At 43.2% G+C, this 16,193-nt stretch overlaps 1 protein-coding gene across 1 annotated transcript in view; it reads right to left on the bottom strand.

Moving 5' to 3' along the window:
• dnah5 (dynein, axonemal, heavy chain 5) overlaps positions 1-16,193 on the bottom strand; it is a gene marked incomplete at both ends in the record, with an annotated part of 523,851 nt that overhangs the window by 103,918 nt on the left and 403,740 nt on the right. The window contains 3 exon segments of the mRNA XM_084308323.1: positions 9,705-9,950; positions 16,096-16,170; positions 16,172-16,189. Of these exon segments, the coding sequence (XP_084164449.1) occupies positions 9,705-9,950; positions 16,096-16,170; positions 16,172-16,189 (339 nt within the window).

Raw genomic sequence — 16,193 nt, 5'->3', positions numbered from 1 at the left:
CTGGTCAACAAGCTGAACAAGCAGGAAAACCCTCTGGTCAACAAACTGAACAAGCAAGAAAACCCTCTGGTCAACAAGCTGAACAAGCAAGAAAACCCTCTGGTCAACAAACTGAACAAGCAAGAAAACCCTCTGGTCAACAAGCTGAACAAGCAGAAAAACCCTCTGGTCAACAAACTGAACAAGCAGGAAAACCCTCTGGTCAACAAGCTGAACAAGCAAGAAAACCCTCTGGTCAACAAGCTGAACAAGCAAGAAAACCCTCTGGTCAACAAGCTGAACAAGCAGGAAACCCATATGGTCAACAAGCTGAACAAGCAAGAAAACCCTCTGGTCAACAAGCTGAACAAGCAGGAAAACCCTCTGGTCAACAAGCTGAACAAGCAGGAAAACCCTCTGGTCAACAAGCTGAACAAGCAGGAAAACCCTCTGGTCAACAAGCTGAACAAGCAGGAAAACCCTCTGGTCAACAAGCTGAACAAGCAGGAAAACCCTCTGGTCAACAAGCTGAACAAGCAAGAAAACCCTCTGGTCAACAAGCTGAACAAGCAGGAAAATCCTCTGGTCAACAAGCTGAACAAGCAGGAAAATCCTCTGGTCAACAAGCTGAACAAGCAGGAAAACCCTCTGGTCAACAAGCTGAACAAGCAGGAAAACCATCTGGTCAACAAGCTGAACAAGCAGGAAAACCCTCTGGTCAACAAACTGAACAAAGTGGAAAATCCTCTGGTCAACAAGCTGAACAAGCAGGAAAACCCTCTGGTCAACAAACTGAACAAGCAGGAAAACCCTCTGGTCAACAAGCTGAACAAGCAGGAAAACCCTCTGGTCAACAAGCTGAACAAGCAGGAAAACCCTCTGGTCAACAAGCTGAACAAGCAGGAAAACCCTCTGGTCAACAAACTGAACAAGCAGGAAAACCCTCTGGTCAACAAACTGAACAAGCAGGAAAACCCTCTGGTCAACAAACTGAACAAGTAAGAAAACCCTCTGGTCAACAAGCTGAACAAGCAAGAAAACCCTCTGGTCAACAAGCTGAACAAGCAGGAAAATCCTCTGGTCAACAAACTGAACAAGCAGGAAAACCCTCTGGTCAACAAACTGAACAAGTAAGAAAACCCTCTGGTCAACAAGCTGAACAAGCAAGAAAACCCTCTGGTCAACAAGCTGAACAAGCAGGAAAATCCTCTGGTCAACAAACTGAACAAGCAGGAAAACCCTCTGGTCAACAAGCTGAACAAGCAGGAAAACCCTCTGGTCAACAAACTGAATGTTAGAGTTATTACTAGATCTATCTGTTATTATCAACAAATGTCTGAATACATTAAGTTTTGAGGTACTGTTTGATAAGGTCTCTAAATGTCAGAATGTGTGTCTCAATGTTGACAGACACACGCTTCTGCTTTCTTCCTCTGAGCTAAAGCAGGAAGTCCCACTGGACCTCTCTGGGGCCAGTTATGTAAACCAGTTCCTTAAACAGAAACCGCTGTAATAAGCACTTTCCACTGAATGTGAAGACATGTGTATATGTTGAGAGGGTCAATGGGGGGCGCCATGTCTCAGATGATTAATTGTATGTTTCCTGATGAACACATGATGTCCTCTTTGTTCCATGTCCTGTGTCGCTCAATAAAACTGGTTGTGAAACGGGAGGTCTTCAGTGTGCTCTGACCCAGAGACCACTCCTGTTCTGCAGACAGTATAAGCTGTTATTACATTGTGTCTTGTTGTTATTGGGTACTGGTATTGAAAGTGCAGTTAAAGGCACAGTTGAGAATATCCTTAACAAATTGGTCCTTCGAGAGCCGGATCCCAAGATATCATCATTATGGTGGAGAAGACCGCGACGCCGTTGCCTGTACAGCCGGAGCCTGGGGCTCTGTTTTGAAAGTCCGGACGTGTTGAATTCCAGTCCGGCCGGCGATAACAACTGCCTTCTTCTCCCCTGAATGAGGGATTGACGGGATCCGACCAGAACGCCAGTAACAACAACAACAACACACGAGGGTAAGAACAAAATATGATTATGTAACACTGGTTGCCGCTTACCTGAAAAAGGGCACTATTTCGGAAATAGTATGTGTTCAGATCTATAATAAATATTCATTGTAAAAGAAACACTGGTTGCCGCCTACCTGTAAAAGGGGCACTAAGGTTACGCTTAGTATGTGTTTGTGAATATTTGAAAGCACTGGTTGCCGCCTACCGGAAAGGGGCACTAAAGTTACGATAAAAATATTTCTGGGAAATAGTAACGGTTAGTATGTGCTAGTGAATGTTTTTGTGTACACAAGTGTGAATGTGAGTATATGGTATAATTCTAAGAGATACTAGAAGTTGGCTAAAGGAATTAATCTCATGAATTAAAAGATTGGAGAACTGTGTGAATTTTAAACAGGCCGCGGATCCTCCGAGCGGAGGACTGTAGAAGCTTGACTTCCTGCAGTTCCAATTGACCAATAAGGAGTCATTCATGAGGTTTTTTTTTACTGGATTTGCTAAACTGAAAAAAGGTATCTCTGAGAAATATACATGAGTAAATAATATTGATAATATTGAACGACTGTAAAGATGAACAGTAATCAACCTACACCCACAACACAAGACATGAAATGTGAATTGTGCTGTGGTGGAACAGACAAACCAGGCTGTTCTCCCAGTGGTGAACAAGTACTGAAGTCAGGTTACACAGAGGCGGAGGAAGAGCTGAGAAAATATTACGAATACCTGCAGCATGAGTTATCTATGACCGGTAACAGCGATTTTCAAGATAGTGATGAAGAAGAATGGGAAGTGTCTGACATGATTATGTCAGCTTTGTGCCAAGCCGAAATGCATTATGAAGATGATGAAAACATCCCGCAGCTTAGTGACAAAGAGCGTGAGGTGGTCGGTCTGCCTCCGGATGAGGCAGTGGTGCCGGGATGGGGGTCATTGGGACATTTTATGGAGGCCAACGAGGATCTTAAATATATACACTACTGCCAAGAGACAGAGAATGGGGTAGAAACCAGCAGGCTAGCATGTGACTCCCTCTTGCGCATGACACGGCGAGACCTAAATAAATAAATGAACTAACAGCCGACAGTAGTTGATGAATCCTCCCCCAAAAAAAAAAAAAAAAAACTATATTAAGCGACCCTGGGACTGGGGTCGGGTTGGTCCCGTCAGCAACTCACTCAACACTCCACCATCCCGGCGCTGGTGGACGCGCCGGCCACTGGATGACGGAGTCGGGAGTGTACGGGCTGACTCAGGGGAGGCATAAAGCGGATGGACCACCCAGTGTGCACATTCTCTCTGTCTATATCTCTCTCTCTCTCTCTCTCTCTCTCTCTCTCTCGACAAAGGAAATGGTAGCAAGAGTCTAATACTACAGCCTATAAATGGAGAACTATGAATAAAGACTTGCATTAAGAACTACCAACCTGCTTATATATGTGCATGTGTATGTATATGTATATGTGTATATGTGGATAGATAGGTAGATAGATAGATAAATAGATAGGAGAGTCGTCTTATATAACGTTAGAAACCACGTCCGTTATAATATAGAGGCAAGGCATTTAGAGTAAAGTGCTCACAAAAGACGAGAGATACATGTGGAAAAAATGAGGAAAAAATATAGAACATAGGGTAGTGAAAGGAGAAAACATAATCTAAATGGCCACTGTACAACAGAAAGTGGCAAGAAAGTGGTGGATGAGCTAAATATGAAAATCATAACCACTAAAGTACACAGAGCAAAATATTACTGCACAGAAAAATGAGTAAGATGAGGCAAAGACAAGCAGACGCAGCCGAGGCAGGGTGGCTGGGAGAATGGAGCAGGAGACTGAGAAAAATGGGGATGTGCCCCATGCGATGAGAAAACTCGACTGAGCCAAGGACTCCCTTACAGAGAGGCCAGACCCGGGGGGGGGGAGGAGTCTAGAGATGGGTTGGAACTCAGGGTTCTGTCACATTAATGGACAAGCACAACAGAGTATCCAGCTGTTGTCTGCTAGACTATAGTTGAACTATACACATAAATATGTAATACGTTGTTGAACAGTTTAGAAACACAGAAAAAGGTGTTTTCAGTCATAGATTTGAGTAATGCATTTTTCTTAAATACCATTATACCCAGATGCTCAACATTGGTTTGGATTTACGTTTGAAGGAGTAAAATACACCTACACTCGCTTACCACAAGGGTACAGTGAGAGTCCTTCAATATTTTCAGAAAACATACAGAAATGTATGTCTACCTATTCCTAAAGAACATGCCAAAAATGTTCTTTAATTTACGTGGACGATATCCTCATAGGATCAAACACAGCTGACCAATGCAAAAGTACAACACTAGAAGTCCTACAGCATGTAGGAAAGTACAAACTGGGTCATCAGATTTCACGGCAGGGAAAAGGACTGCATGAAAACAGGACGTTGGCAATTGCACAGAATAGCCTAGAGTCACAGCCCCCCTGCAGGAGTTAATAACGATCCACCATGTTGAATCCAGGAACACTCTAGACTCCAGCAGAGGCTGACTCACCACATTGTAGCATTCATGAAACAGATCAGGCTACAAAACCCAGACAAGACATGCATGACGTCTTTAGATGGCGCATCACCTAAAAGATCAGTATGACAAAACACATACGAGAGTCGCAGTAACAACAATGGAGATACTGCTCATAGGAGGAAAATGATCTCCATACCTGCCTGCACAGGCAGCCGAATAATAATAATAATTATTATTATTATTAGTATTATTAGTGGAGCAAGCAAACGAGCAGATGATAAAAAGATTAACTTGTATATTGAAACAACTTTTAGACGTGGTCTCATGCAGGCATGCGTTGCTCATAGGACGAGATTGCACTCCGTGCAGACAAAGAGTTTAAGCAAAAGAGCGTGCACGCACACAGGAATGTGCTGCACTCGCCAATTCGCTATAAGTACCCACCTGGGCTACTTTGCATATCAAATAGCGCTAATCGTCCGGTGTGTTTAAATACATTCTCAAGATATACTCACACCTAACTTATGAATGATATATGCTACATTCAAGTCATTGAGGCAATTAGGCAGTGTGTTTAGTCTGTGCTCAAGCGAGGGGAGCGCGCACGCGCCGGGAGAGCGCGTGCACATGGCGCCATTAGCGTGCAATCACAGTGATATCAGAAAGGCACCACTAGTCTCAGTACCGAATTCACTCGCATTATGTAAATGTCCGCACACAAGACGAACACCGCTGGAAACAATTGTGCAGGAAAAAATGGCAAATAGCAGCCTTGGGAAAAAGAAAAAAGAAAAAAAACCCAAAGAGAGACAACGCTTTCTTAATTGATACGTCATTAAAAACGACCATCGATTGTGATATCCTAGTAGACATGGATATCACCCACCATGGTCCTTCGACTCACTATACAGGAGAAACTGGGTTTCACCTAAATCTATATGTAGAACAAAATATATATTGAACCATGGGCGGAACCATAGGTTCAACAGGAGGGATAATGATGATTGATGAAAGCATTGAAAAACATATATAATCACAAATGATGTTGTGCATATGTAATCACAAATGCTGTTGTGATGATTGATGAAAGCATTGAAAAACATATGTAATCACAAATGATGTTATGATGATTGATGAAAGCATTGAAAGCATATGGAATCACAAATGATGTGTGATGATGTTCTAGCTATGCTCCCAAGTACCAAAACTATAACAACAATTTTTTTTTTGTATAATCCTTTTGGTGTAAATCTGGTGTAAAGATAACTCACAAGGAAGGGAAGCTAAGATACTGCTTTATAATAATTGATGCATGTTCTAAAAGCATGACGTAACAGTGCATGTGAATAGCAGTGCTTCCGCACACTTGGTAATAAATACAAAAACTGAAACCACTGTGTTTATTGCCCCCAAAAGTGTTGGGTTGGTGAAAGCGCACAAATAATACTTGAAAAGAATGCTTGAAAAACAAGACGATCAAAGAAACAAATGATCTGCCTGAGTTCTTATCTCCCCCACAGGTCAGAAACCAGATGACCAGGTGCTGGTGAAAGGTGTTCCGAAGAAGTCAACTGGGCAACATCACGGACCACATCATGTGCTGTTAAAACCACACCTACCTCAGTGGAAGGAGAAGAAAGGATCCACGCAATAACAATATACAAGCTTGAATTCCTGCCAAAATCTCGACGTATAGGAGGAAGTCCAGTTACAAAGGGGGTTAGTTCGCTAGGAACTGATCGTCTCAACCCTGGTGAAGAAAACAACTAATCCTATACAAATATAGAAAATGGAGCAGGTGCTGATCGTGATAACTGGTTTCACAATAATGGTTATATGTGCGTTATTGTTCATATCATTGATAGTGCATATCTTCATGCCACTGTTTGGCTACGCTGATCCAGACGAGCCACCGGAGTATAATGTAGATGAAACTGTGCTATAAAAAATGACATTCTTGAAGAAAAGCAGGCACTGTTGATGAAAGATGATAATTATCTGCAAATGAATGACAGATGAATGACTATAGTCATTATGCCTGATTCTATATGTATCTATGATTGTAAATCATCATGTCTCTATACTAACATGTCTCCTGTTAAATGCACGTACCGTGGTAGAAAGTGGAGTTCCTCTTTTGGTGACAGACATGTATTTCGCTAACGGAAGGTCAATGAAAGTTTGGGCCTCCCAGACAGACAGCTCTAATTAACTGTTGCTTGAAATGTAGCTGTAGGCTCTAACTAACTGTCTGGTCAATAAATGAGCTCAGGGAATCACCACTGCATGCATTCCCCCTCTGATAAAAACATGGTGACAGATGTTTTTAGAATGGTCGGCAATTACAGTATTGCCACAATTATGGTGTAGGTTACCAATGGAAAAACTAAAATGTTATCATCCATTTAGTGATAAGAGTAGGGAAATGTTAGAGTTATTACTAGATCTATCTGTTATTATCAACAAATGTCTGAATACATTAAGTTTTGAGGTACTGTTTGATAAGGTCTCTAAATGTCAGAATGTGTGTCTCAATGTTGACAGACACACGCTTCTGCTTTCTTCCTCTGAGCTAAAGTAGGAAGTCCCACTGGACCTCTCTGGGGCCAGTTATGTAAACCAGTTCCTTAAACAGAAACCGCTGTAATAAGCACTTTCCACTGAATGTGAAGACATGTGTATATGCTGAGAGGGTCAATGGGGGGCGCCATGTCTCAGATGATTAATTGTATGTTTCCTGATGAACACATGATGTCCTCTTTGTTCCATGTCCTGTGTCGCTCAATAAAACTGGTTGTGAAACGGGAGGTCTTCAGTGTGCTCTGACCCAGAGACCACTCCTGTTCTGCAGACAGTATAAGCTGTTATTACATTGTGTCTTGTTGTTATTGGGTACTGGTATTGAAAGTGCAGTTAAAGGCACAGTTGAGAATATCCTTAACACTGAACAAGTAAGAAAACCCTCTGGTCAACAAGCTGAACAAACAGGAAAACCCTCTGGTCAACAAGCTGAACAAGCAGGAAAACCCTCTGGTCAACAAACTGAACAAGCAGGAAAACCCTCTGGTCAACAAGCTGAACAAGCAGGAAAACCCTCTGGTCAACAAGCTGAACAAGCAAGAAAACCCTCTGGTCAACAAACTGAACAAGCAGGAAAACCCTCTGGTCAACAAGCTGAACAAGCAGGAAAACCCTCTGGTCAACAAACTGAACAAGCAGGAAAACCCTCTGGTCAACAAGCTGAACAAGCAGGAAAACCCTCTGGTCAACAAGCTGAACAAGCAAGAAAACCCTCTGGTCAACAAACTGAACAAGCAGGAAAACCCTCTGGTCAAAAAGCTGAACAAGCAGGAAAACCCTCTGGTCAACAAGCTGAATAAGCAAGTGTGTGTGTGTGTGTGTGTGTGTGTGTGTGTGTGTGTGTGTGTGTGTGTGTGTGTGTGTGTGTGTGTGTGTGTGTGTGTGTGTGTGTGTGTGTGTGTGTGTGTGTGTGTGTGTGTGTGTGTGTGTGTCTGTGTGTGTGTGTCTGTGTGTCTGTGTGTGTCTGTGTGTGTGTGTCTGTGTGTGTGTGTGTGTGTGTGTGTGTGTGTGTGTGTGTGTGTGTGTGTGTGTGTGTGTGTGTGTGTGTGTCTCGGGGGAACCGCTGTTCAATATATTGACGTGTGAGGAGGTGGACATCGTTGGACTGTTGTCCAAATGTTAACCGAGAGCTATTAGGACCGACGTCTTCTTCTTTGTAGAGCTCAACTAAACGGAGATTAGCCCAGACCGACCGCCTCATTTAGCATTCAAAAGGCATCACAATACACATTAGGTGTGTAACGGTACACGTATCCGTACCAAACTGTTTCAGTACTCGACCGAACGAATACAACGGTATGTTAACCACTAATGACCGCCCACCGGCGGCTGTTTTTTTCACAATCTAATATTATTAGTGATGCTCGATATTGGCTTTTTTACCGATACCGATATACCGATATTGTCCAACTCTTAATTTCCGATAACGATATCAACCGATACCGATATATGCAGGGTTTCCCCCCCAAAAAACGGAATAATTTCAGGTAATTAACATTACTTATTACAGTATGGCGTTTTAACATTAGCCAAAATGCTTGATTGTGATTGGTCAATAGCGCTCTGTTACCCCTAGCTGCTATGGGCAACGGCGCAATAATGACCGCTGTTAGGGGCAACAGAGCGCTATTGAGTATTGACCAATCACAATCAAGCATTTTGATTGCAGTCACGAAAGCTATAACCTCGTTCCCAGCTTTATCTCGCACAGCTGCACTACATCAGGTTCAATCACCTCCACACCTGCCGGCGATGACAGAGGAGCCACAGAACAACTGCGTCTGCATTTGATTTCATCTTGTCGATGGTGTAAAATGAATTAGGTATATTGTTAGTAAGTTAGTCATGTAATAAGCGGGATAATGTATAGCTATACTCGGTCATTGTCGCAAAATAATTGACCTTCACTGCGTTTAGAACACCGTGTCGGTCAATTATTTTGCGACAATGACCTTGTAGCTATACATTATCCCTTCACATATCTCTTGTCATGTAATTAACACAACATTATGCATACTTTGACAATAAATAAAAATTATAATTTGTTCTTACTTGCTTGCCTGGGTAAATAAAGGTTAAATAAATGTAAAAAAATATATATATATATTTATTTAATTTTTTTTGAAAACCGATACCGATATTTTCCGATATCACATTTTTATTCCAATATCGGCAGATAATATCGGTAGGCCAATAATATCGGACATCCCTAAATATTATTATTATTTAAAAAATAATTATTTAACAAGTTGATTATTAATTTCAATATAGAATATTCATCGACAGCCCTGCAAGTACAATTAGTTACTGGACACGACATCACCCCTGAGTGGAACATGGAAAGCCAAACTTTCCCCCACTGTACCGAAAACCGGTACCGAACCATGACTTCAAAACCGAGGTACGTACCGAACCGTGGTTTTTGTGTACCGTTACACCCCTACTACACATACATAATACAACGGGAACCTTTTCATTAGACAGATTTGGTGTATATCGTTGTCCTGCAAGAGATCCCTTGTTATTCCTCACACAATGTATTGGTCCGTCCAACCAGAGTTAAGGTAATAGTAAAGTGGAGGTGGAGGCTGCGGTCACCGCAGTGACACTGACTCACGTTGGCCATGTTGTGCTGCAGGAGCTTGCGGGCATGGACCTCCTGGCCCTGACCCATGGACACGTAGCGCGTCTCCATCTTCAGCCTCTTGCCCAGGGCGATGATGGAGTCGGTGGGGTCCGAGCCCATGGACAGGAAGCAGATGAGAGGGGTGCGCGGGTCCGACTCCTCCCAGGTCTTCTCCAGGTCCAGGATCACGCCCTCCGTGTACTTGTCCCCCATGGAGTGCGTGATGTACTTACGGGCCTGGAGGGGAGGAGGGGGAGCCAGGAGGAGGAGGAGGAGGAGGAGGAGGAGGAGGAGGAGGAGGGGGAGCGAGGAGGAGGAGGAGCGAGGAGCAGGAGGAGGAGCGAGGAGGAGGAGAGGGAGGAGAGAAGGAGGAGAGGAGGATGAGAGGGAGGAGGAGGAGGAGGAGGAGGAGGAGGAGCGAGGAGGAGGAGGAGGAGCGAGGAGGAGGAGGAGGAGGAGGAGCGAGGAGGAGGAGGAGAGGGAGGAGAGAAGGAGGAGAGGAGGATGAGAGGGAGGAGGAGGAGCGAGGAGGAGGAGGAGGAGGAGGAGGAGGAGGAGGAGCGAGGAGGAGGAGCGAGGAGGAGCGAGGAGGAGGAGGAGGAGCGAGGAGGAGGAGCGAGGAGGAGCGAGGAGGAGGAGGAGGAGGAGAGAAGGAGGAGGAGCGAGGAGGAGCGAGGAGGAGGAGCGAGGAGGAGGAGGAGGAGGAGCGAGGAGAAGGAGGAGGAGGAGGAGGAGCGAGGAGGAGATTCATTTAATTTCAAACCTTTATTTAAACTCGAAAGGGAACTGAGGCTGGGGCGTCCATATGGTATGGCAAGGTATGGCACTCGCCATACCTTGGCAAATAGTTTTTTTTTTTTTTTTTTTTTTTTTTTTTTTTACAATTCTTCATGTTGATTTAGAATTCGAATGTCAACATTATGAACGAAGCTTCGAACTATTCGGTACAGCCCTAGCATGTTTTGATATTGTCAATTATCTCACTTTTACTAGGTGACTTTTGCTGTGACTAACTGAAATATGCCAAAAAAAAAAAAAGGAAAATGGACATAGGGACGTTTTTTAATCAAAGGGCAGCAGAGACAAGTGATACAGGGACACAGGTAAGGTCTTACAATGGCTTAGTGATTATAACAGTGCAGTTCAGCATTCAGTAACCCATACTTTTTGTGAATGTGTTTTTGATACTACATTCTGTTGAACACACACCTCAAAACCGTACCTAAGGAAAATTGGCTCAATTGCAAGAAAAGTAATAGACAGTTATGATATTACATTCTGCATAATTCGTATGCAAAACATTGTGGTTCCCTGCTTTAGTCTGTTGACACATTTCTATACTAAAAATGCTTGTGTAGTCCTGTGTCATACCTAAATGTCATATAACTGAATTGTATAGAAACAACTCACCAAAAGTGACTATTGCACAACTGATTTGACAAAAAAAATCCACCAAGGGGGGGAAACACCCCCTTCACCCCCCCCCCCCCCTCCTTGCCATACCTTGCCTTTTATTGAAAGGACGCCACTGAACTGAGGCTTCCCTGGTTTACAGTCACGTTGAGTGTACATACAGAAATAAGCAACATAACAACCAGAGACAACCAGACAAGGCAAAGAGCAAGGATAGCCAATCAATTAAAACACGAACAACTTGATTGATTTAAGGAGTGTTGGAGTTCATTCCATGAGCTAGAGGGGCATCATAGCGAAATGCAGATTTACCCTGTTCAGATTTACCCCTGTTTTTTGCAAGGGGCGTTCAGTGGAAGGAAAGCCGACTTTGGCCAGTTTATCTTAAATCCTGATAGGTCGCCAAAGTCATTAATCAACTTGAGAAGGCATTGCGGTGTTAGGGTTTTGCATGAACAGTATTACGTCGTCCGCATATAGACTAATTTTGTGTTGTGTGCCCTTGATTACGATTGGTTCTATGAGTTGGGATTGTCTTATATATTGTGCTAAAGGCTCTAATGATAGATCGAATAGTCCGGGACTAAGAGGGCAACCCTGTCTAGAAGAGCGTGATACCGGAAATATTCCGGAGGTGATTATTCCTGTTGTAATCATGGCCGATGGGTCTTTGTATAATACTTTAATCATATCAATGAATCCTTTTCCTAACCCCATCCTTTCTAATACTGCCCATGGATACGACCATTCCAGCCTATCAAAAGCTTTCATTGCATCCAGGGACAGCATCGCCTTAGGTGTGGTGTCGTCCTTGCTGGCATCTAGTACGTATAGTAATCGTCTTATGTTGTCAGTGATCAAACGGTTTCTTATGAAGCCACTTTGATCCGGATGAACTAAAGACGTCATATGCTTTTGAAGTCTGATGGCTAATACCTTAGAGAACAGTTTGATATCGGTTCCGAGGAGGCTTAAGGGTCTATAACTACCGCACTCGGTGGGGTCTTTGTCTTTTTTAAGGAGGACTGTTATGAGTGCAATATTGTCGTTCTTATGAAAGTTCCCCTCCTTGACTGAGTATAAAATCATATTAAGTAATAGGGTTCCAATTATGTCCCAGCATGAGAGGTACATGTCTGGTGGGATACCGTCTCTTCCAGGAGCCCTACCACTTTGCATTTCGGATATGGCCTTCCTGAGTTCCTCTAGTGTGATTGGTGTTTCTAACTGTTTAGCATCATCCTCTGAAAGTTTGGGGAGGTTAATTTGATTAAGATATGTGTCCATTTTGTTTTGATCGAAAGTCGTTTCTGATTTATACAAGTTGGAGTAGAATTCTTTGAATGTCGCGTTTATTTCTTTGGTGTCTGTCACAAGTCCTTGTTGTGCTTTAATGGAAGTTATATCTGCAAATTTTGCGTTAACTCTTAATCGCGTAGCTAGTAGGTGACTTGGTTTGGAACCTTGAGAGTAATGCTGTTGTCTTGTGCTACGTATTTGTACTTCAGATTGTTGTTTATAAATGGCGTTAATCTCTATTTTTAGTAAATTAACTTGAGATTCCAGTCGAACCGAGTCGTTATATTGTAAATAAGTAAATAATGTAGAGTAAAGCGTTTCTAGTTCCGCCAGTTCTGAGCATCGATTCTTGTGTATTTTGGATGAAAAGCTATCAGTGAAATCCTTGATCATTCCCTTTACCGACATCCATAATATTCTAGGGTCCGGCACCGAGTTCACATTCTCTGGTAGGAATACTGAAAGAGCTTCTTTGAGTTGTGTAATGAATTCCTTGTTATTCAGCAGTGTCGTGTTAAAGTGCCATCTTGGGGCTCGGGATGATAGTACACCAAATGATCCTTTTAGGAGTAAATAACAGTGATCTGATAATGCATTGGGTACCATCTACACTTCATAGTTATCAAATAGTCTCGGTGTTGCGAAAACATAATCTATTCTGGAGAGTGTTTTATGTCTTGCTGATCAAGAGTACTTCCGGGTCGTGGGGTTGAGTGATCGCCATAGATCATTTACACCTGTATTCTTTGCCCAATCCTTTAACGCATTAGATTACTTTTTTTGTTCGTTGGAAAAGTTGGGATAAGATTTATCTAACCCAGGGTCCCAAATGGCATTAAAATCTGCACCAATCATAAATGAGTATTCTGGAAGGTCTAACATTTCCCTAGTTAGTGCAGTGTAGAAATTTGTTTCGTTCGCTATTTTCCTATTCTTGTGTATAATCTTAGCTATGGTTATCCGACCATCTGCATCAGACCATACTCCCTTCAATTCAATATTCAATTTCCGTTTCACGACTAGAGCAACTCCACGGGTTCTCGTTCCAAAGGAAGAGTGACTAATGTTATGGTATGTGTTGTCCGCTAACGTAGCTTCGTCTCCCACTAAAATGTGCGTTTCGCTTAAGAGAGCCACATCAACCTGTTTGTTTTTCATCAATGTGAGCACGCTTTTGCGTTTATGTTGATTATTTATTCCCCCAGTGTTCCAGATCATTATATTCAAACTAGCCATAATCTATACATATTGATTTGTATTTGTTGGTAATATTTCTGGAGTGCGAATTCACAATGGATTTACATCCCACTGTTGAGGTCCCGTTGAGAGCCGAGCATAAAAACATACATATATACAAAAAAAAACTGATCCCCCCTCCCTTACAGAGTCGTACAAGGTACCTATTTGATACCTCCTTCGCGTACAACTTCTTCCTTTCCTGCACCTCCGGTCTGCCCAGAATGAGCAATTTATCCTAAGCTTTCCTATGTATACCATAGAATGTCACCTGTGACCAAGCCTCTCTCCTGTTAATTTACATTTACATTTACATTTAGTCATTTAGCTGACGCTTTTATCCAAAGCGACTTACAAGTTCTGTACGACAAGCCATCAGGAAGAGCACAACTCTATCAGCTGAGTAACAATGTTCATCAAAGTGTTGAGTGCTACAGTGTAGGTTAGTTTATTAGGACAAGTGCATGACAGTATGGTTAATTAGGGTTAGATTTTTTTTTTTTTTTTTTTTTTTTTAATTCAGATAATGGTTGAAGAAGTGAGTCTTTAGTCGACGGCGAAAGATTGGACGTGTTTCGGCTGTCCTAACTGGGGTGGGTAGTTCATTCCACCATTGTGGGGCAAGGACTGAGAATAGGCGACTTCTCTTTGATGACCCTCCCGGAGCTTGGATAGGAGTAGGTCTGAGGCGGCCAGAAGATGCAGAGCGTAGGGGTCTTGAGGGTGTGTAGTTAGAGACCATTGACCGGAGGTAGGCGGGAGCAGTTCCCTTTGCCGCACGGTATGCTAGGTCAAGGGCCTTGAAGCGGATTCGTGCAGCAATGGGGAGCCAGTGCAGGTCCCTAAGAAGTGGGGTGACATGGGCCGACTTCGGTAGGTTTGAGATCAGGCGGGCCGCTGCGTTCTGAATGAGTTGAAGAGGCTTAGTGGCAGTGGCCGGGAGGCCAGCGAGCAGTGCGTTGCAGTAGTCGAGGCGGGAGATGACTGTTGATTGGACGAGGAGTTGGGTGGCTTCTTTTGTCAGGAAGGGGCGTATCCTTCTGACGTTGCTCAGGAGGAATCGGCAGGTTCTGGTTGTCGCTGCGATGTGAGCAGAGAAGTTCAACTGGTCGTCGAGGACAACACCAAGGTTCTTGGCGGTCGGGGACGCGGTCACAGCTGCATTCTCGACTGTGATGGAAAGGTCGGTCAGGGGGGAGGATTTGGCCGGCAGGTGGAGCAATTCTGTTTTGCTTAGGTTCAGTTTGAGGTGGTTGGTCGTCATCCAGGCGGAGATGTCGGACAGACAGGCCGAGATCCGCTCAGAGACGTGGATATCTGAGGGAGGGAAGGAGAGGAAGAGTTGAGTATCGTCGGCATAACAGTGGTAGGAGAAGCCATGAGACGTGATAATGTTACCCAGTGATTTAGTGTAGAGGGAGAAGAGAAGGGGTCCTAAAACCGAGCCCTGGGGGACACCCGTCCGCAGGGGGCGGGTGGCCGACAGGGTCCCTCTCCATGACACTTGGTAGGAGCGGTCATTGAGGTATGATGACAACCATGTCAGCGCAGAGCCAGCCACTCCCATTCCTGCGAGGGCCGCGAGGAGGATCTGGTGGTTGACTGTGTCGAAGGCTGCAGATAGATCTAGGAGAATCAGGACAGAGGAGAGGCCTTTCGCTTTTGCTAAGTGAAGTGCCTCTGTGACCGCAATGAGGGCTGTTAATGTAATTATAACAGAATGAAAATTATACCTCAATTGGTATACTCATTTAAACCTATTTTTTTCTTTAAACCTTCTATTAACATTTAATGGTTAGAACATTTCAGAATAAAGAAATAAAGAATAAGAAATAATGATGTTTAGAATTAGATATCGAAAACCCATATAATCCGGGAATATCTACTTAAATTTTTTTTTATTTATTTTTTTTTAAATACCTTTGCATGTTTACACATCTAAACGACAAGGAGATTTTAAATACTTGTATGCAGATCGTCCCCCGTCATACGTGATCATTAATCTGTTAGGTGGTCGTGTTCTTCACATCTATTTCATGACCAAGTCTCATATCGTTGTTGTTTCACGGGGCCATCATTGAAAAAGGTATTGTTTCCAGAGTGCTGTCAGCTGCTCGTGACTTGCAGATTGATGTTTTAATGTTCCAGTACATTCCTCGTGCCTTAGAACAATAACAATCCAGTGTATTCCAGAATATTCCGTTATGACTCATAGGCTTCAAGTAAGAAAAATAGAATAGAAAATTCTAGAATGTTCCAAAATGGTCGGTATCAAATCATGATCTGCATATTACCATGAATCTATATATATATGGTGTTTAGCGTTTATATCAAATTACTTATTTATATATATATTAATTTTTATTTTTTTGTTCGAAAAACCCTGACGAAGTTCGAATCCCCAAACACAGGCTTCGGGGGGAAACAGTCTTACCTGAGCGATGGTCCTGTCAGGACACCAGGATCGAATGAGAAGCAGCCGTCTGAAACAGTCCAGCGCCTGGTCGTAACGAGTTGGGAACCACCTCCTCC

The sequence above is a fragment of the Notolepis coatsorum genome (genome assembly GCF_963971535.1).
Source record: "Notolepis coatsorum genome assembly, chromosome: 2".
NCBI classification, from domain to species: domain Eukaryota; kingdom Metazoa; phylum Chordata; class Actinopteri; order Aulopiformes; family Paralepididae; genus Notolepis; species Notolepis coatsorum.
Note: the sequence above shows the minus strand (reverse complement) of the source record. Positions and strands in the feature narration are given on the sequence as shown.